The sequence below is a fragment of the Trachypithecus francoisi genome, unplaced genomic scaffold, assembly GCF_009764315.1.
Source record: "Trachypithecus francoisi isolate TF-2019V2 unplaced genomic scaffold, Tfra_2.0 Lachesis_group11, whole genome shotgun sequence".
NCBI classification, from domain to species: domain Eukaryota; kingdom Metazoa; phylum Chordata; class Mammalia; order Primates; family Cercopithecidae; genus Trachypithecus; species Trachypithecus francoisi.
Genome location: NW_022681456.1, coordinates 121,687,539 through 121,709,185, shown reverse-complemented (window position 1 = coordinate 121,709,185; position 21,647 = coordinate 121,687,539). Strand labels below are relative to the sequence as shown.

Sequence of the window (21,647 nt, the reverse complement as noted above, 5' to 3'; positions counted from 1 at the left end):
CAGCTGCAAGAATTATGTGGAGATTGCAAAACGGCATCCCCTCCGAATAAATGAATTATTATTATTATTATTATTTTTTGAGACGGAGTCTCGCTCTGTCGCCCAGGCTGGAGTACAGTGGCCGGATCTCAGCTCACTGCAAGCTCCGCTTCCCGGGTTCACGCCATTCTCCTGCCTCAGCCTCCCGAGTAGCTGGGACTACAGGTGCCGCCACCTCGCCCGGCTAGTTTTTTGTATTTTTTTTTTTTTTAGTAGAGATGGAGTTTCATCGTGTTAGCCAGGATCGTCTCGATCTCCTGACCTCGTGATCCGCCCGTCTCAGCCTCCCAAAGTGCTGGGATTACAGGCTTGAGCCACCGCGCCCGGCCAGATGAATTATTTTTAAAAAGAAAAAAAATATAATAAAGAAAGCTCTTCTTTCCACCGGCTTTCTGCAGCTCAAGCCTCCAGGACACACAAAGAGGGAACAGGCTGGACTTCAGTAACTGCACAACCTTAAACAGCCTGCAGGAGGCAGCATGTGGACTTCAGCTGAGTGGATGTTGAAGAAACCCGAGAGGAGTTAAGGAGCATAAAAGGTTTAAAGAAGGGAGGAATAAGGAGAGAATCTGCCACATCACTGCATCTGAGCCTCCTCACACGCAGCTCCCCTCAAGCAGCAGAACGCCCAGCGAGATTAGGTGAGACCTTCCCTGCTTATTGCCTTTCCCAGAAATATCAAAGCAAATTTAAAAAAATATCAAATCAAATTATTATCCTCGGCCGGGCGCGGTGGCTCAAGCCTGTAATCCCAGCACTTTGGGAGGCCGAGACGGGCGGATCACGAGGTCAGGAGATCGAGACCATCCTGGCTAACACGGTGAAACCCCGTCTCTACTAAAAAATACAAAAAAACTAGCCGGGCGAGGTGGCGGGCGCCTGTAGTCCCAGCTACTCGGGAGGCTGAGGCAGGAGAATGGCGTGAACCCGGGAGGCGGAGCTTGCAGTGAGCTGAGATCCGGCCACTGCACTCCAGCCCGGGAGACAGAGCAAGACTCCGTCTCAAAAAAAAAAAAAAAAAAAAAAAACACAAATTATTATCCTCATTCTATAGATAAGAAAACAAACACTTAACAAGATTAAATAGCTTGTGGCCAGGCATGGTGGCTCATGCCTATTATCCCAGCTTGAAGCCAAGGCGGTGGGGAGGATCCCTTGAGCTCAGGAGTTTGAGGCCAACCTGGGCAACACGGTAAAACCGCAGCTCTGCAAAATGTACAAAAATTAGCCAGGTGTGGTGGCGTGCGGATACGTGGTCCCAGCTATTCAGGAAACTAGGAGGATCATCTGAGCCTGGGGAGGTCAAGGCTGCAGCGAGCCATGATCATGCCACTGCAGTTCAGCCTGGGTGACAGAGTGAGACCCTGTCTCAAAAAAATAAATAAGTAAATAAATAAAAAAGATTCAGCCGGGTGCGGTGGCTCATGCCTGTAATCCCAGCACTTTGGGAGGCTGAGGCAGGCAGATTACCTGAGTTCAGGAGTTCAAGACCAGCCTGGCCAACATGGTGAAACCACGTCTCTACTAAAAATACAGAAATTAGCCAGGCGTGGTGACACATGCCTGTAATCCCAGCTGCTCAGGAGGATGAGGCAGGAGAATTGCTTGAGCCTGGGAGATGGAGGTTGCAGTGAGCCGAGATTGCTCCATTGCACTCCAGCCTGGCCAACAGAGCAAGACTGTCTCAAAAATAAATAAATAAATAAATAAATAAATAAACAAAAAGATTAAATAGCTTGCTCACAGTTACATGGCTCATCTGCAGCAGGACTGGAATTTGAACCCAGGACATTTAATTCTGGAGTTCATGTGCCAAATCACGAACCTTGGCTACACAGAGGATGGATTTCTCAATGGACTGGCCTCCTCTCATAAGAAAGTAGGAAGAGGCAGAGTGCGTGTGGGTCACGCCTATAATCCCAGCACTTTGGGAGGTCAAGGCGGGTGGATCACTTGAGGCCAGGAGTTCAAGACCAGCCTGGCCAACGTGGAGAAACCCCATCTCTACTAAAAATACAAAAATTAGCCAGGCATGGTGGTACATGCCTATAGTCCTGGCTGCTCAGGAGGCTGAGGATCACTTGAACCCAGGAGGTGGAGTTTGCAGTGAGCTGGGATTTTGCAACTACACTCCAGCCTGTGCAACAAAGCGAGACTCTGTCTCAAAAAAAGAAAGGAGAGAAGGAAGAATACCTCTGGGATCTTGCTCTAGTCAAGTCCTTTATTTTAGTAGAGACAGGGTTTTACCATGTTGGTCAGGCTGGTCTCGAACTCGTGACCTCATGATCCACCCGCCTCAGCCTCCCAGAGTGCTGGGATTACAGGCGTGAGCCACCACGCCCAGCCCCCAGGTATATTTCATACAGTGTATAAGAGAAGACAAAGACGAGAACTTAGGAGAGACTAATAAGATCCTGCAGAGGAAGTCTAATGAATCCTATAAAAAGATTTTTATTTTAACAGTCAAGATTTTTGGCCGGGCACAGTGGCTCAAGCCTGTCATCCCAGCACTTTGGGAGGCCGAGACGGGCGGATCACGAGGTCAGGAGATCGAGACCATCCTGGTGAACACAGTGAAACCCCATCTCTACTAAAAATACAAAAAACTAGCCCGGCGAGGTGGCGGGCGCCTGTAGTCCCAGCTACTCGGGAGGCTGAGGCAGGAGAATGGTGTAAACCCAGGAGGCGGAGTTTGCAGTGAGCTGAGATCCAGCCACTGCACTCCAGCCTGGGCGACAGAGCGAGACTCCGTCTCAAAAAAAAAAAAAAAAAAAAAAGATTTTTAATCCTTGCCCTGGAATAGCAATGTAAGTGATTTCTCTAGAAAAGTTTATACAAGTCTTTCTTGCACTGAGTGTGTTCTGAATTGAACGAGTTTTCCTGCAGGATCTATGCCTCACCCTGTTTGGGACAGGTGCAGGCAACAGTGAACAGGAGAGAGCAGAGCCTCTGGAGTGCAACTGCCGTGCTTCAAATCTCAGTCTTGCCACTTATTAGCATTCACCTTGGGCAATTTACTTAGTCTCCATCCCTTAGTTTCTTCATCTGTAAAGTGGGATTAATAATGACATACCAATACCTAGCTCACTGATTTGTTGTAAACATTAAATAATGTCAAATAAACCACGTGCCTAGAACAGTGCTCAGCAGAGTAAACTTCTTACAAAAGACATCGGGCTGCCTACGAGTCCTCACCACAGGAAATGGCTTTCCCATATGCATTTGGTGACATAGGAAGAGGCCCAGAGATCTTTTAGTCCAGTAGTCTCAAATTTCAGTGTGTATCAGAATCATTCAGAGGGCTTGTTAAAACACAAATTTCTGGCCCACCCTCCCAGAGTTCATCATTCAGTAGATGTGGGCTGGGAGTCAGAATCTGCATTTCCAACAAGTTCCCAGGTGATGCTGATGCTCTGATCTGGGAACTATGCTTTGAGAACCATGCTCCAGTCCACATTCTCTCTCTCTCTCTCTCCCCCCCCGCCCCCTTTCTTTTTTCTTTTTTCTTTCTTTATTTTTTGAGGCAGGGTCTCACTCTATCACCCAGGCTGGGTACAGTGGTGCAATCACGGCTCACTGCAGGTTTGACCCCCCCCCCCCGGGTTCAAGTGATCCTCCCACCTCAACCACCCAAGTAGCTGGGACTACATGCATGCACTAACATGCCTGACTAATTTTTCATATTTTTTTTTGTAGAGATGGGGTTTCACCATGTTGCCCAGGGTGGTCTCAAACTCCCGGGCCCAAACAATCTGCCCACCTTGGCCTCCCAAAGTGCTGGGATTACAGGCATGAGCCACCGCACCCAGCCTTCATCTGTATTCTCATTCTACAGACATGAAAACTGAGGCCCAGACCAGCTAAGCATCTTGACCATGGACACCCAGAGCCACAGTGGAAACCAGAAGAAAACTGATTCCTGGGCCAGTGCTCTTTTGCTTCTGCTCGGTCAGAGGTGTGAGGTCCTTTGAGACAGTGGCCGGCTGCAGGCCCCTGGACAGATCCGCACCTTCATAGCTGTGTGAAGGAGAGTTCCCACGTTGGCATAGCAGCCGCTGGGGAGCTGGTTTCCTGCTATCCACTTGAGAGCATCCTGGATGTTCTTGGGATCAATGAAGATGAATTTCTGAGCTTGGCCAAAGCATTTTGTGACAAAGGCTGTCAGCCTACATGGGTAAAGAGGAAAATGTGGCATGAAGGTGAATTTCCAGGTGTGGGTGCAATCATTTTTTCATGTATTTGGGTGCATACTTCCAGAAGGGGAGCTGAGGGAACATATGCCATAGCAGGCCTAGAAAACAGAGGCATGAATGGGCACCAGTGAGGACAAGAACAGGGGAGGCACAAGCTCAGGGAGAAGATCGAGGGACTTGACCATCCATGAGGGTGAAATAAGCAGTATTAAAGAGGTAGAAGACTGAGTGAAGAAGGAACGGGGTTAAGGGAGAGGTGTTGGGATAGTTCCAGAGGGCTCAGGAATTATGCTCTGGAGTACAGAACTCATTGGGAATTGGGCGATATTACCATGTGTTTCCATTTCCATCTCGCTCCCCAAAGGCACTGTACGAGCCATTGCTGTGTTTGTACGTCAGCTCCTTCTGGTACCCTGGGAAGCCAAATGTGGTTTTAGATCACAGTGACAACTTCAAAAAACACCCCCGTGCTTTTCAAGGATATGGGACACTTCAGGGGCTGGAATTCCCTGTATCTTATCAATCTGTCATAGGGCCTAGTGGAGGAGAGTGTCCAAGAAAGAAAGATTGAACCAACTTACCTATCTCCAGGAAACCCACTGCCCGAGACCTGATTTCCTCCGTCAGCAGCCCTGCCTTCTCCAGGTACTGCAAGACATAGATGATGGGAGCAAACAACACCATGTTCTGCTCGCCACAGCCACTGGGCATCTGCACCAGACCATCTAGGTTCTGCAGGGCTGTGCCCATGATGTCTCCTGGGATCCAAAAGGAGAGAAGGTGGGGGTACAGAGAAGAAGGAACCCTCTAAGAGTTATCATCATTCACTTAACAAACATGTATTAGCTATCATTTAGTAAGTACCTACTATGTGCCCTGGGAAGACAACAGTAAATCAAACTCAGTCTCTACCCTCAGAGAACTCACAGAGGAGCAAACCATTACAACACATTACAGTTTTTATTCATGATAAACAATTTTAATACAGTACTACAATATCATACTGGATATGTAGGAGGTGCTAGAGGACACAGAGAGGTGCATAGGCTGTCTCTTAAGAGAGTTCAGGGCTTTTAGGAAGACATGTCACAGCTGATGAGTGATGTGACAACACTTATATCACTTAGGCTCAATCTCTAAGTTCCTCTACCACTGCACATACGTTCCTCACCCTCCAAATCACCAAGTTTCTCTAAAACACAGTCCTGACACTCTTCTCCAAGTTGTCATTGACCCCTTCCTACGCTTCCCAAGCCAGTGAGCCTGACATACGTGACTCATTAACATCTGCACTGTAGCCAGCGAGCTCCATTCAAATCTATAAATGTGTCCTGAATGTCAACTGTGTTGCAGGAACCGTACCAGGAACAGAAAAGGAAAAGATGTGGCCCTTGCTCTTCAGGAGACCCCAGCACAGTGTGGAAGACAGACCTAGACACTGAACTCTAATAGAACAAGAGAAGCGCTATGTCAGACTGATGAAAAACATAGACAAAACAGAGACGTTGTGACTGCAAAGGATCTCAACAGAGGGCGAGGGAGTAAAGCAAGAGCCTGACATTCATAGGGCTCCTACTACATGCTAGATATTGTGCTGGGCACTTTATATTGCACTTAATCTTTACACCAGTCTGAGAGGTAGGTTATTATTACTGTTTTACCGAAGAGGAAAGAAGGTCCAGAACTGTTCACTAACTTGTTCAGGATCACACGGCTACTAAATGACAGGTTAGATATGATTTTTAAGTTCATGCTTTTCAGTCCACTTCTTCCCTTGCCCAAAACAGTAAGTGTGCTGCCTGTTGTAAATATGGTTGTATCTTCCCTAAGCTATACCCAAATTCCTCATTTTTAAAAACGGCTGCTGCAAATATTTTCTCTTCCCTTCACCCGATTTATAGACTGTCTAAACCTAAATACATATCAAGCTTCAGTGACCTTAACTTCTTCCTACCCTGACTCCTTTTTTTTTTTTTTTTTTGAGATGGAGTCTTGCTCAGTCGCCCAGGCTGGAGTGCAGTGGCGCAATCTCAGCTCACTGCAAGCTCTGCCTCCCGGGTTCACGCCATTCTCCTGCCTCAGCCTCCCGAGTAGCTGGGACTACAGGCGCCCGCCACCAGGCCTGGCTAATTTTTTTTTGTAATTTTAGTAGAGACGGGGTTTCACCATGTTAGTGAGGATGGTCTCGATCTCCCAACCTCGTGATCTGCCCGCCTCGGCCTCCCAAAGTGCTGGGATTACAGGCGTGAGCCACCACGCCTGGCCTCCTTTCCATTTTTAACTAGAGTACAAGTCTAATCCCGTCTGTATTGTTGCCTACACTGTATTTCCCTCCTATATAAAATACGCTCTTTTTCCTTCAATCACTCGTCATTAGTCACACTCTCCAGATAGGTCCGCATGTCCTGCCCCACCCCACACCTTTGCAGCCTCCATTCTCCTTTTTGTTTCTGAGCCAAGAATCTCTAACTGCTTACCCAGAACCGTAACATAAGCCTTGGTCGAGTCAGGAACAACGTCCACTGGGAGCTCCAGGGAGACAGATTCAGATGCCACCTTTCCTGTGAGAGGCAGAAAAAAAGGTGATACAATAGGAGATGGGGAATGGCAGGGGTTCTGAAGCCAAAATTGTAGAAGAACTTTGTATAATCCAGGGATTTCTGTGCTCGGTGCTTTCTCTGGGATGCAGAAAGCACTGGGTACTATTCATAGTGATCTTGCTGAAAATAAATTCCACGGAGAGTCATCATCGTGCTGCACACTTTCTCTTCTTCCTCCTGCCTCCCAGTTAATCAGCCCCACGAGGAATGGCACCCCAGACTCTCCTGTTCCTTCTGGTCCTGTGCATTCCTCCTTTTGCCTATGAAAATCTCCTGCCGCCAGATGCGCTGGCTCATGCCTGTAATCCCAGCACTTTGGGAGGCTGAGGTGGGTAGTTCACAAGGTCAGGAGTTCGAAACCAGCCTGGCCAATATGGTGAAACCCTGTCTCTACTAAAAATACAAAAATTAGCCGGACATGGTGGCATGCACCTGTAGTCCCAGCTACTCAGGAGACTGAGGCAAGAGAATTACTTGAACCTGGGAGGCAGAGGTTACAATGAGCTGAGATTGCGCCACTGCAATCCAGCCTGGAGGATGGAGCGAGACTCCATCTCAAAAAAGAAAAAAAAAAAAAAAAGAAAGAAAAGAAAATCTCCTGCCCTCTCAGGGAATTCTCACCACCAATCCTGCTCTGAGTCCACCCACCTTTTGGGCACAGCAATGAGCTGTGTGTCTTCTCCACCAGGACTCCTTCAGGCTGGCATGAAGAGAGACACAGATAAAAACAACAAAGATGAACGTCAGGAGAGATGGCATTAAAGGAAAGGGAAGGGAGGCCCCTCGCTGTGCCCCCAGGGCTTCCCTCAGGACTGCAGAGAAGAGCTTCTCATCGAAGCCCAGAAGAACTCCGTGTCAACCAAGGATGGGCCCTTTCTGTAAAGTTCTTTCTGGGCAAGCGCTACAGCCAAAGGCACAATTAGGCAACTTCTAAGGGGTAAGATTGACAATGGGCTTCATGACAGGACAAAAAAGGCAGCTATTGATGAAGACAGACATTTTAATTAGGGAAACTAACATTCATTGAGTGCCTATGATGTGCCAGGTTTTAGGTGCTTTCATAGGCCATGGGTGTGGATTAGGCAAATGTTCAAGGGGCCAGGGAAGGAGAAAGTTGAAGCTGCCCGATTGGACTGGAGTACGGTTGCTGTGAGAGACGAACTCGCAGCAAGAGGAGATGTTGAGCATCCCTCGGTTGGTTGCTGTCTCTACCTCTGAAGAAAACTCACTTTGACGAGAACTGGCTTCATGAGCGTGTCACTCCGGCCCTTTTGGGGAACAAACCCCTTCTGGCCCCCACATGGTTCATTGCTGTCCAGAATCTTTGTACTAATAGTAAAGTTAATGTGACCTGAGAGAAAGAAGGAGAAGGGAAGCCATTAGCCCTGTTGCCAGTGGTACCAGCGAGGTCCATTCCCATTTGGATCAGCATTTCTGAAACTTTAATGGGGATCTTGCTACAGTGCAAACTCTGCTGCCACAGACCTGGGGTGTGGCCTATATTGTGCATTTCTAACAAGCTCCCAGGTGATGCCAGAGAGGCTAGTCTGGTGTGGTAAGTAACCTCTAAAGGCCCTCAGAGATCCTTGCATCCTGATATTTGCATCCCATTGAGTGTGGGCTGGATTGAGTGACTCACTTCTGTTAAAGAGAACAGGGCGAAAGTAATGACTCTTCTGAGACTAGGTTACAAAAAGACTGCAGCTTCCATCTTGGGTGCACCCCTTTTCTCAAACTGCTTGCTCTGGGGAAGACAGCTGTTGTGTGATGACGCAGCCCAGCGGAGAGATTCATGTGATGAGATACTGAGTGAGGCCCCTAGCCAACAGCTGAGGTCAAGAACTGTGTCCTTCAGTCTAGCAGGCTGTGAGGATCAGAGACTTTGGGATGAGCTTGAAAGATCAATCCTCTCCTAGTTGAGTCTTCAGATGAGACCACAGCCCTCACTGACAGCTTGAGTGCAACCTCATGAGATACCTTGAGCTAGAAGGACCCAGCTAAGCTGCACCCAGATTAATGACCCATAGAATCTGTTTGATAATAAATGTTTGTCCTTTTAAGACACTTAAGTTTTACAATAATTTGTCAAGCAGCATGAGATAACTCATACATATGAAGATCAAACTTTGAGTTGCAAGGATTTCACCTATGAGTGACTGACATCCCATAGGGTTGGGGGTGAGGATTAAATGAGTTAAAGGTGAGGTGACTCATTCTTGTAATCCCAGTACTTTGGGAGGGTGAGGCGGGAGAATCGCTTCAACCCAGGAGTTGGAGAGCAGCCTGGGACACATAGCAAGACCCCTTCTCTGCCAATTGAATTAGCCAGGCATGGTGGTGAAATGAGCCTATAGTCCCAACTACTCTGGGAGGCCTAGGTGAGAGGATCACTTGAGCCTGGGAGGCTGAGGCTGCAGTGAGCCATGACCACACCACTGTATTCCAGCTTAGATGACAGAGTAAAATCCTGTCTCTCTAAAAAAATTAAAAGGCCAGGTGCAGTGGCTCACACCTGTAATCCCAGAACTTTGGGAGGCTGAGGCAAGCAGGTCACCTGAGGTCAGGAGTTTGAGACCAGCCTGGCCAACATGGCAAAACCCCATCTCTACTAAAAATACAAAAATTAGCCAGGTGGGGTGGCACGCAACTGTAATCCCAGCTACTTGGGAGGCTTGGCAGGAGAATCACTTGAACCCGGGAGGTGGAGGTTGCAGTAAGCCCAGATTGCGCCATTGCACACCAGCATGGGCAACAGAGTGAGACTTCCTCTCAAAAACAAATAAATAAAATAAAAATTAATCAATCAATCAATTTAATGAGTCAATATACATAAAGCAGTTAGAATAGTGCCTGGCCCAGGGACTCTTATAGTAAGTCCTTGATTAGTTACATGACCATGTATTCCTTGTCCAGCTACAAATATTAAAAGCTCTCCCTTTCAAACTCAAAATATTCCTGTTTGAATAAATTTGGTCACCTATCAAAGAGTGTTTGTGTATTGACTTATAACAGCCTTAGGAGGGAGAAAAATAGAGGTAAATAAAACAAAGAGGGAGGAGGAAGCAAAGCAGATGTGGCAGAGAAAAAAGACTGAGTGCTTAGTCCCTGGGCTTCTGCTGCAGGCTCTCCTCGCCCGTCTAATGCTTCCCTCTCTTACCCAATTTGACAGCCGTGATGTTCCAGTGATAGGTTTTAGCTTCATTAGCACAGAGACAGCTGGAGATCTGAGAATCTGCCCGTGATTCTAGCTGGTACTCATGCGATTTAGCCACGTCAGTCTGAACCTAAGGAGGAGGTTTAAGAGACAAAGGGTCCAAACGAAGGAGGTAATGTATAGAGGCCTGGGAAACCTGGGGGCCGAGATACTGACATCTCCTCTTTCCCAGGGAAAATTGGGATGCTTCCAGTTTAGAGACAAACTTATGCGGGAAGCGTGATTCCAGGGCTGACACCTGATTCCTGTATCCCCAGCTCTCACCCTGATGCATTCCTTTAGGTAATTGAAGATGGTGGCAGTAAGGCGAAAGGATTCTCCACGGACTACTGAGTAAGGGAGAGTCAGGTCCACAAAGAACGGCTTGAAAGCACTTAGTCCAACAGTGGGTGAAAGCCCGAAGCCTCTTAACTGGGAAGTGCAGAAACTCATCGCCTTCCACTCGGTGATGGCGTCAGGAACTGTGACGTGGACCGCCTCCTTCCCGGAGTTACTGTGAGAACACAAGGACCCACGTGAGGCAGAGGCAGCATGGGGCAAGGAGAACATTTGTGAATTAAGCCACAAATTCGGTGGGGTGTACTGGTTCATGCTTGTAATCCCAGGTCTTTGAGAGGCTGAGGTGAGCAGATGGCTTCAGCCCAGCAGTTTGAGGCCAGTGTGGGAAACATAGCGAGACCCTATTTCTACCAAAATTTAAAAATTAGCCAGGTGTGGTGATGCATGCCTGTAGTCCCAGCTACTTAGGAGGCTTGAGGCAGGAGGATGGCTTGAACCCAGCAGTTTGAGGCTGCACTGAGCTATGATTGCGCCACTGCACTCCAGCCTGGGTGACAGGGCAAGACCCTGTCCAAAAAAAAAAGCTACAAATTCGTCTGCAGAAATGAAATTGTTACTGTTGTTGTGTGAGGAGAAGTAAAGAGGCAACTGAAGAGGTGAGTCTCAGTGTGAATCCTCCAGTGAGTAAGGCTGCACTCATATGGAGGAGGGGGACTGTGTGGGGAGTCAGGAGTGCGCATCTCTGTGCAAGCACATCTGACAGAGAGGCTGGTGCCCTCTGAGTCTGTGAGGATGCGTGTTCTCAGGGCTTGTCAAAATGGACATGCAAGCAGTGGGCAAAAAGGTCAATATGTACCTTTAAATGTGTGTGGTTCGGTAGTAAGAACACAGGGCCTGCAATGCGTGAGTGTGGGATTGTGTGGATTTGTTTTGAGTGGTTGTATACGAATGCATAAGAATTCAGGTAGGCCGGGCGCGGTGGCTCACACCTGTAATCTCAACACTTTGGGAGGCCGAGGCAGGTGGATCACTTGAGGCCAGGAGATCGAGACCAGCCTGGCCCACATGGTAAAACCCTGCCTCAACTAAAAATACAAAAATTAGCCATGTGTGCTGGCAGGCGCCTATAGTCCCAGCTACTTGGGAGACTGAGGCACAAGAATCACTTGAACCTAGGAGGTTGAGGCCTACAGTGAGTCAAAATCGTGCCACTGCCCTCCAGCCTGGGTGACAGAGCAAGACTCTGTCTCAAAAAAAAAAAAAAAGAAAAGAAAAGAAAAAAAGAATTCAGGAAAATACATAAATTCCCACACCCCATCAAGCTTTCTTTGCTTAAGACTTAGGGCCATTAGGAATGCATCTGATTCTGAGTTTTGTACAGGCTCTATGTTGTAGAATCTTACGTTTTTTTCTGATTGTTGTTGTTGTTACAGGGTTTTGCTTTGTCACCCAGGCTGGAGTGCAGTGATGTGATCTTGCTTCACTGCAGCCTCCACCTCCAAGACTCAAGTGATCCTTCCACCTCAGCCTCCCGAGTAGTACACAACTACCACCTGGCTATTTTTAATTTCTTTTTTTTTTTTTTTTTTTTTTGAGATGGAGTCTCGCTCAGTCCCCCAGGCTGGAGTGCAGTGGCGCAGTCTCAGCTCACTGCAAGCTCCGCCTCCCGGGTTCACGCCATTCTCCTACCTCAGCCTCCCAAGTAGCTGGGACTACAGGCGCCCGCTGCCACGCCTGGCTAATTTTTTGCATTTTTAGTAGAGACGGGGTTTCACTGTGTTAGCCAGGATGGTCTCCCTCTCCTGACCTCGTGATCCGCCTGCCTCGGCCTCCCAAAGTGCTGGGATTACAGGCGTGAGCCACCCTGCCTGGCCTTAAATTTCTTTTGTAGAGACAGAAGCTCATTATGTTGCCCAGGCTGGTCTTGAACTCCTGGTCTCAAGTGATCCTCTCTTCTCAACCTCCCAAAGTGCTGGGATTACAGGGGTGAGCCATGCACCTGGCCCTTTACTGTACTTCTGAGTCATCACTTACCCAATAGGAAACAGATCCCAAAGCCAGGTCTCTGGGAAGTACTGGCGGACCTGAGAGTCCTCTGCTTGACGTGAAGAAGTTGATGACACAAAAGCCTCTGGATGACCACCACCTGCTGATGAAATTGAGAATATGAAAACTTTAGGAAACATGAGACTTGTTGTGACATAAATTGGGATGGAGGGATTACTAGAAAGAAATTTAGAGGGAAGCAGAGAAAATCCAGTCAGAGGCAAGGAGGAAGGACCAAAGAGGAACTAACTAGTCACAAAGGCCATCGAGGGAAGTGATAGCCAAGGGGGTTTGGCCAGGGAATGGATAACATAAGCTTCAGGCTTCAAAAGCTCTCCCCAGAGACAGAACCCTCAGGAAACTTCCTGTATCTGTGACCCACAACCCATTAGCATTCTCAGGCTAGAGGCTCAGTGCAAGAACAGGATGCAAAGAGGAAATTTGCAGAGTTCCAGGATTGTTAACATCTCGGAGAATCCACATACCACAGAGGTGGCTTACCGCCCATGGTAATGCTGTATTCTGGAGATCTGTAACTGCAATCTACTGGCTTCTTGATTTTGGCATTGGACAGTATTTTCAGGCCCATGTCCTGATAGGCATCAGAGAAATAAGTATTAAGGTGGTCCCTTCCCCAACTACAAGGGCTACTGCCCAGGAATTCCACCATCAAAGAGTTGAAACAAAACATTCTTTTTGAATTAATGGTGAAACTGGGTGTTCTTACCCGAAACTCAGCCACTGAGACTAGTTGGCTTCTGTTCCAACTAGCATGAAAGGCTTCAAGTTAAACTTATTTCATCATTACGTACATTTAATGGTTCTTCCAAATATTATTCACTGTGTCCTTATTATTTGACTTACACTCTGAACGTGCTGAGGGTAGGGACCATATCAGCGTACTCAATTCAACAAAAATAAATGAGCATTATGAGGGGTCAGGCATTAGAGAGAATACAAAGATGAACAAGACCTAGTTCCTGACCTCAGGGACCTCCTGGTCAGACTTGGGTCACACAGCATCCCAAATCCTGCTCATAGAATAGGTGCAAATTATTTTTTATAATAATGGGAAGAGATCTCTGGTCTACCTTCCCTAATTTTCCCTCCTGATTGATCTCATGAAAATCAGTGATTGGGGACAACAAAAGAGGAAGACTAGGTCTAAACTCTCACAGTGGTTCTCTTCAATGCAATTGGACATCTTCTTCAAGCATAAGAGCCAACAGAGGCCACCTTACACGTCAGAAGCTTCTTTCAAGATTTTGTTCCCATCAGTGCCCACATGAGTCTCTCTGCTTCCTTAGATACGAACTTTCCTTTGCGCCTTCCCACCACCATCTTTCCCATAAGAACAAAATGGGTAAGAAGACGTACCTGGAAAAAGCTGAAAAGGTCTGTGCCTTCAGAGAACCAGGGCCTCCAGATAACAGAACGCTGGCTCGAATGCCCCTGGGGCACTGGGTCAATGAGGGGCTGAGGAAAGTCCCATGGGCCAGACACTGGACACCGATCATATTCAGCCACTTGATAGGGGTAGTGACCATACCAGAATGGAAACATCCCATAGACCTAGGACAAGAGGGGAAAGGAAATAAAGCATTGGTATAGTGACATCAGTACTTCTCTCAGATTCCGGTGCTCAGTTTACTACTCCTGTATCATTTCTCTTTATTACTCCAGAATTATTATTATTATTATTTATTTTTATTTTTTATTTTTTGAGATGGAGTCTCGCTCTGTCGCCCAGGCTGGAGTGCAGTGGCCGGATCTCATCTCACTGCAAGCTCCACCTCCCGGGTTCACACCATTCTCCTGCCTCAGCCTCCTGAGTAGCTGGGACTACAGGCGCCCGCCACCTCGCCCGGCTAGTTTTTTGTATTTTTTTAGTAGAGACGGGGTTTCACCATGTTAGCCAGGATGGTCTCGATCTCCTGACCTCATGATCCGCCCATCTTGGCCTCCCAAAGTGCTGGGATTACAGGCTTGAGCCACCACGCCCGGCCCAGAATTATTTTTATATTTTTTGTCATAATTACCTTTCTCACTTTCTAAAACATTAACCTCTATCTCACCTATTTTTTTTCATAATCCTATGCCCTATTTCATTCTCTCTTGTTTTTTTTTTTTTTTTTGGAGATGGAGTCTTGCTCTGTCGCCCAGGTTGGAGTGCAGTGGGATGATCTCGGCTCACTGCAACCTCTGCCTCCCACATTCAAGCAATTCTCCTGCCTCAGCCTCCTGAGTAGCTGGGATTACAGGCGCCGGCCACCACACCCAGCTAATTTTTGTATTTTTAGTAGAGACAGGGTTTCACCATGTTGGTCAGGCTGGTCTCGAACCCCTGACTTCAGGTGTCCGCCCGCCTCAGCCTCCTAAAGTTCTGGGATTACAGGCTCATTCTCTTTTCTTATCTCTGCGTTCATATTAACCATGCCTTCTCTTATCCTTTCTTTTTTTTGTTTTTGTTTTTTTGAGATGGACTTTTGCTTTTGTTGCCCAGACTGGAGGGCAGTGACTCGATCTTGCTCACCGCAACTTCCGCCTCCCGGGTTCAAGTGACTCTCCTGCCTCAGCCTCCCCAGGATGACAGGCATGCGCCACCATGCCCGGCTCATTTCTTTTTCTTTTTCTTTTTGTATTTTTAGTGAGACAGAGTTTCTCCATGTTGGTCAGGCTGGTCTCGAACTCCCGACCTCAGGTGATCTGCCTGTCTCGGCCTCAAAAAGTGCTGGGATTACAGGCGTGAGCCACCTCACCCCGCCCTCTTACCCTTTCTAACTTCATTTTTACACCAGTCTTTTTACCACCTTATGGCAGTGCATGATTTCCCTAAGACTTTCTCTCTACTGCCTGAAACCTACCTCTTAATTGTCTTCTCCATCAACTCCCTCCTCCCACTCTGTCAGCAGACAGTTACTCACAGAGCGGTTGCTCAGCTCTCTCTCCGGCCTAAGCAGTAAGACACTCTCATCCACCGCCCGGAGCGCACACAGGGATCCAGGAGCTGCCTGCAGCTGTAGCTCCACTTCTGCTCCTGGAAGCTGCTGGGAAGGGGAGAAGCCAAGGGAAACCTGGGGAAGGGAAAGGTGTAACTTGGGGATCAGGTCAGCCTGGAAAGGAGGGGAAACAACATAATTTGGGTCATCAGCAAATATGCCCCAGCTACGACATCCAACCCATTCTTTCACTTTTGTACTTATCTTTCTTTGTAAAGTCTAACTCTGCAGGACTTGTATGCCATGATGGAGTGGGGAAACGTGAGCAGCACAGTAGAAGGACAGAGAAAGTTTATAAGACAAAAAGTAGAGAGAACATGTGGAATAACTATATAGAACATACAACTTCCCAGTATGGCTCTTTTTTTTTTTTTTTTTTTTTAAATAGAGACAGGGTCACGCCTATAATCCCAGCACTTTGGGAGGCCAAGGCAGGTGGATGACCTGAGGTCAGGAGTTCAAGACTAGCTTGGCCAACATGGTGAAACCCTGTCTCTACTAAAAATACAAAAAAAAAAAAAAAAAATTAGCCAGGTATGGTGGTACATATCTGTAATCCCAGCTACTTGGGAGTCTGAGGCGAGAAAATCACTTGAACACAGGAGCAGAGGTTGCAGTGAGCCGAGATTGCACCACTGCACTCCAGCCTGGGCAATAAGAGCAAAACTCTGTCTCAAAAAAAAAAAAGAGAGAGACAGGGTCTTGCTCTGCAGCCTTGAACTCCTGGGCTCAAGCGATAGTCCTTCTTCAGCCTTCAGACTAGCTGGGACTACAGGTATGCATCACCACACCCAGATAATTTTTTTTTTTTTTTTGAGACAAGAGTCTCACTCTGTCATTCAGGCTGGAGTGTAATGGCGTGATCTTCGCTCACTGCGACCTCCGTCTCCTGGGTTCATTAATTCTCCTGCCTCAGCCTCCCAAGTAGCTGGGATTACAGGTGCCCACCACCACGCTTGGCTAATTTTTGTATTTTTAGTAAAGATGGGGTTTCACCATGTTGGCCAGGCTGGCCTTGAACTCGTGACATCAGGTGATCCACCCACCTTGGCCTCCCAAAGTGCTGCACACCCAGCTAATTAAAAAAATTTTTTTGTACAGACAGGATCTTGCTGTGTTGTCCACGCTGGTCTTGAACCCATGACCTGAAGAAATCCCTCTGCCTTGGCCTCCCAAAGCACTGGGATTACAGGAGTGAGCCACAGTACCTCATCCAGCATTATTTTTTAAAAGAAAAAGTAGGAGAGAGATGGATTTCAACACAAACCCCAAACATTAAAGATATAAATATAATACAACATCCAATGTCAACATTATCTTCTTTCCCTGACCTGTCTTGTCTCCAACCCCAGCACACACAAGATCTTTCTCTATGCCCAACCTTTGTCTTCACCCTTCTCCGCTACCATTTTACCTGATTGTCAAAGCACATCTCGACTGAGAACTGAATTTTGTCAGCTACAACACCTCCACTGGGGAAAATGGCATAGATCACCAGGGAAGGGTCAGGGGCCAGTCTCGAAGTGAAGGTCAGCGAGAGAGAGAAGGAGCCTTTCAGTCCTGAAAGAGAAGAGGGAATATACAGGGAAATTAGAATGCACATCCAACCTATCAATGGCATCTAACCGTATGCACTTTTCATTGAGCCAGTGCAGGCGGCATGGTGCAAGTTACTTCTCATTTTTCTCTTTTCCTGTGATGACTGTTAGTGCTCCAATTCCATTGCTTCGGTGTATAAGAATTGTTTTCTGGAATTTAAAAATATCCTGTTCACTTCCAGGAAAAGCATGTACACTCACCTTTCTTCTTAGAGTTCAAGTGTTTCTGCCCCTCCATCACCAAACTTCCTTTCCCTATTAACTAAAGAAGAAAAGAAAAAAATCAACCACACACAGAAGTTATAGTAATTTCACCTTGGACCAACTTCCAGAGCATCTCTGCATCCTTTCATGAGGAGAGGCTCCTTTCACTGTTCAGAGCCGGGTCAATACCCCACCCAGCATCCACTAGCTTGACAAATGCAGGATGCTGCCAACGGGTCCTGGCGGCTCCTCCTGCAGTTGGAGGTCTGGCTGAGAACCACGCAAGTGGATGGGAGGAGTCTGACAGCATAGGAATTCTTCCACATCATAGATAGTTGTCTGCCATTTTTTGCAGATCTCCAAATTTTATTTTCTTATAATCCTTGTAACATAAAGTCAGCAAAAATCTATCCTCATAAGTGTTTTTTAATTACAGCTCAATTTAAAATTCAGTGGAAATAATTTCATCCTAAACTACCCTGAGCCCTTCTGACATTGAACCCTCTAGAGGAGAAATCTCCTCTTCTAACTCCCGGTTCCTGTCCACTCTCACTTGAAACAGAACTCAGTGATCTTGTTTGTAAGCAGGCTCTCATCTCACGCTCCTGCAGGGCTCCATGGTCGGTTCCTCGGATGCCTGCCTGGCATTAGCCATTCCACATGGCTTGGCCCTAACTTCACTTTTCTCCTACACCTCCCCACACTTCGGTCCTGAAGACAGAGCCCACATTATCACCTGGACTTGTTATTTTCCACCTATCTTTTCTCTTTTCGTTGTATTAGAATGATTTTTTTTTTCCACTTAATGATGACACTGAAACTATAGAAGCTGCTGCAATGATCTAGAGGAGAGAAAGTCTCTCATTGACTGAGAGGAGGATAAGGGAACAAAGAGGCTCCAAGCCATCAAACCTGAGGTTTCCATTCTACTTCCTGACTGTCACCAAGGTGACCAGGAAAGCTGCTTATCCTTTTTTTTTTTTTTTTTTTTTTTTTTTTTTTTTTTTTGAGACGGAGTCTCGCTCTGCCGCCCGGGCTGGAGTGCAGTGGCCGGATCTCAGCTCACTGCAAGCTCCGCCTCCCGGGTTCCCGCCATTCTCCTGCCTCAGCCTCCTGAGTAGCTGGGACTACAGGCGCCCGCCACCTCGCCCGGCTAGTTTTTTGTATTTTTAGTAGAGACGGGGTTTCACCGTGTTAGCCAGGATGGTCTCGATCTCCTGACCTCGTGATCCGCCCGTCTCGGCCTCCCAAAGTGCTGGGATTACAGGCTTGAGCCACCGCGCCCGGCCGCTGCTTATCCTTATACATTGCTTTCAGGCTACCAAGTTATGATTTTATTTCCCCAATGAGGCTGCTATCGATGTGAATTTTAACCCCATATCATCTATTTGATAATATTGACCAATGGAACACAGAATGAAATGTATCCTGGCTGGGCATGGTGGCTCACTCCTGTAGTCCCAGCACTTTGGGAGGCCAAGGTGGGTGGATCACCTGAGGTCAGGAGTTCAAGACCAGCCTGGCCAACATGGTGAAACCCTGTCTCACATAAACTTAAAAAAAAAAAAAGTATCCTGAGTCCCATGTCCTCCCCACGCTCCCTCCCAACCACCCACTTTTTTTTTGGTTTTTTTTGTCCTGGCCAGCACTATTTTCTCAGGTAATTCCTCATTTTATTTTCCCACACAATTTTCCTGTGTTCCTGCTCCGAATCTCTTTTTCCCCTCAATGCTTTCCATCTCTTACACCTATACTGGGCCATACAGTATCTCATATCTCACATGGGCATATTAAATACTTGAAATGTGCTCAGTCCAAACTGAGATACGCTTTAAGTGTAAAACACATACTGAGTTTCAAAGACTCAGTTGAAACAAGAATGTAAAATATCTATTAAAACTTTTTATATGGCTTTCATGTTAAAATGTGAATATTTTGGATATAATGGGTTAAATAAAAATACGTTTAAAATTCATGTCAACTGTTCTTTTACTTTTTTAGTGTGGCTTTAAAATTGTTTTTAATTAGATATGCATCTGCAATTCAGATAGCCTAGGTACCCTCTCTGGCTGACTCTTCTCATTCTCCTTCCTTCCCAGCATACTTTCAGCCACCCCCATTTCCTGGTCTCACATAGTAGGAGAAGCTGATCTCTTGGTCAGGGCTTGCATCAGCCGGGTCAATGTAATAATCCACCAGCACTTCCTGGGGTTGGCCACATTTCAAGGGGCTGTTGAGCCGGTGGATGCCAAGGAAGCTGTGGGTTGTGTTGTAGAAGGGTCGCAGGTGCAGGTAGGCATTTTGGTAGTAACGTGGCACTTGTTCTGGATTATATACTAAGTCTTCCATTTGAAACTTTCCCTGAGAGTGAAGGAGAGAGAGAGAATTTTAGCATGTACCCCAACCACAGAAACCCCATGGACTTGTTACGGTTTTCAAATAGAGCGCTTTCTCTTAAATCTTCACTGCCCGAGAATGGCATGTGGGTATTTCCTTAGCGGTCCAGCCAAGGATGGATAAAGAATCCATAAATATAGTAGTGTGCAGCAATATTTTGGTATGTAGGAGAGTCACAGAAGGGCTGAATTATAGTTACTAAGTGAGGGACAATTGTGGGTGATGTGTCTTCACAGATGCTCCTGGGATAGATGAACATGACTTAGATTATATAGAAATCAAAGATTATATTTCAGGGATAAGAAAGCTAGGTACGGAAGATACTAAGATTGAAAAATAACTATTTTTGAGTAATTGAGTGATGCCTAGAGTAAAGAAATAGTCAAATTAGCCACAAGGCAACTAGTATATATTTGCTTAAGTCCTGTGGTTGAACTATCTCATTAATGGCTCCAATTCCTCACACATACCCTGCACCCTTCAAGATCAACATCCGTTAGCCTGTAGTCTTCCAGTACCCTCCTAGTCTGACTGTAGGCCCACTGTGTGATTTGTTGGGAATGGGATGGGTTTTTTTGTTGTTGTTGTTGTTGTTGTTTTTTTTTTTGAGGCGGAGTCTCGCTCTGTCGCCCGGACTGGAGTGCAGTGGCCAGATCTCAGCTCACTGCAAGCTCCGCCTCCCGGGTTCACGCCATTCTCCTGCCTCAGCCTCCCGAGTAGCTGGGACTACAGGCGCCCGCCACCTCGCCCGGCTAGTTTTTGTATTTTTTTTAGTAGAGACGGGGTTTCACCGTGTTAGCCAGGATGGTCTCGATCTCCTGACCTCGTGATCCGCCCGTCTCAGCCTCCCAAAGTGCTGGGATTACAGGCTTGAGCCACCGCGCCCGGCCGGGAATGGGATGTTAACATATGCAATGTATAGAGGTTTGAAAAAGCCCTGAACATCAGCTTTTGCACTTGCACCTCATCACTGCCATAAGAATATACCTGGGCTAGCTGGCTCCTGCATGAGAGGTATGTGGAACACCAGCCTATGGCCAGTTGATCTGCAGACAGGTCTGGAAATCAAAATCAGCAGAGCTGCCTGACTGAATGCCCCGGATGCACAAGCAGTGAATGCTTTGTGTTGCATGATACTGAAGTTTTTAGCTGTTTGATAAGAAGCATTATTGCAGCAGTTCATAATTAACACTTACAAGTTATCTAGAATCTAGAGTTCTCTTGTTTGCTGTTTTTATTAAGTAATGAGGGGAAGGGAAGGGGAAAGAGAAAGAGAAAGACTGAGTCATCTTTTCCTCCCTACTCTAACTTCATATATAGATAGGATCAGATAGAGATGGGGGTAAGTTAAAAGATGTAATAGTAGAAATAGTAGTTTTCATCTAAGTAAGGACTATTTATTTGATTGATATTAAAAACAGAAAGAATCTAAGGAAAACTTTTTGTCAGCGGGGGAGCAGGACTTGTCAGTGAGAGAGGTGTAATTCCAAGCAGAGGAGAGGATAGGAAACAGGAAAATTCTGAAGTTTTCCTTCAGGGAAGCCTTACTTTCTAGGAAGCTGGTCCTCCATCCATGCTTACCTCCAGAGAAACATCTGCCCCATTCCAACTGGATGTATCCACCGTAAAGGGAGCCAGGCCATCGTTGTCAGTAACCAGGGTCTGGTTGAAGGTTTCGTTTGTGCCATAAACCACCAGAAACACTAGATGGTTCTTGAGGAGGGAGTCATCATGGCCCCTAACTCTTATCTGAAGGACAAACAGCATTAGGGATTAGAATTAGGTTTGGAGTAAGCTTGAGTATGAGGTGAAGTGGAATATTAGGCTGGTGCAAACTAATTGCAGTTTTGGCACTAAAAGTAGTAACAGAATTTCTAAGAATACATTTCAGGAAAGAGTCCTGACAAAGATAAATGTGATTTCTAGCTCTTGAACTAGGATCTGTGAAGAACTGAAAAACAAACAGAAGTAACAGCCCAGGGCCAAACTAGATTTGCCCGGTGGCTAATGAAACTTTAGGGCTCTTCATTTGCATAGGCTCCTTCAAAGTTTCTGCACACTGTTTTTGGTTTCTTTTT

At 46.7% G+C, this 21,647-nt stretch overlaps 1 protein-coding gene across 2 annotated transcripts in view; it reads right to left on the bottom strand.

Moving 5' to 3' along the window:
* The window catches only part of A2ML1 (alpha-2-macroglobulin like 1), a 55,639-nt gene that overhangs the window by 13,705 nt on the left and 20,287 nt on the right, over positions 1-21,647 (bottom strand). Inside the window, exons 11-26 of one of the 2 annotated variants that reach the window (XM_033222887.1) lie at positions 21,151-21,318; positions 19,306-19,533; positions 17,170-17,230; positions 16,785-16,930; positions 15,296-15,445; positions 13,749-13,943; positions 12,873-12,963; positions 12,360-12,474; positions 10,311-10,539; positions 9,990-10,116; positions 8,062-8,183; positions 7,481-7,532; positions 6,710-6,793; positions 4,814-4,990; positions 4,564-4,645; positions 4,049-4,205 (exon numbers count right to left, since the gene is read on the bottom strand). In XM_033222887.1, coding sequence (XP_033078778.1) covers positions 4,049-4,205; positions 4,564-4,645; positions 4,814-4,990; positions 6,710-6,793; positions 7,481-7,532; positions 8,062-8,183; positions 9,990-10,116; positions 10,311-10,539; positions 12,360-12,474; positions 12,873-12,963; positions 13,749-13,943; positions 15,296-15,445; positions 16,785-16,930; positions 17,170-17,230; positions 19,306-19,533; positions 21,151-21,318 — 2,184 coding nt within the window. The remainder of the gene's footprint in view (positions 1-4,048; positions 4,206-4,563; positions 4,646-4,813; positions 4,991-6,709; positions 6,794-7,480; positions 7,533-8,061; positions 8,184-9,989; positions 10,117-10,310; positions 10,540-12,359; positions 12,475-12,872; positions 12,964-13,748; positions 13,944-15,295; positions 15,446-16,784; positions 16,931-17,169; positions 17,231-19,305; positions 19,534-21,150; positions 21,319-21,647) is intronic. The other variant, XM_033222888.1, reaches the window with a different exon arrangement.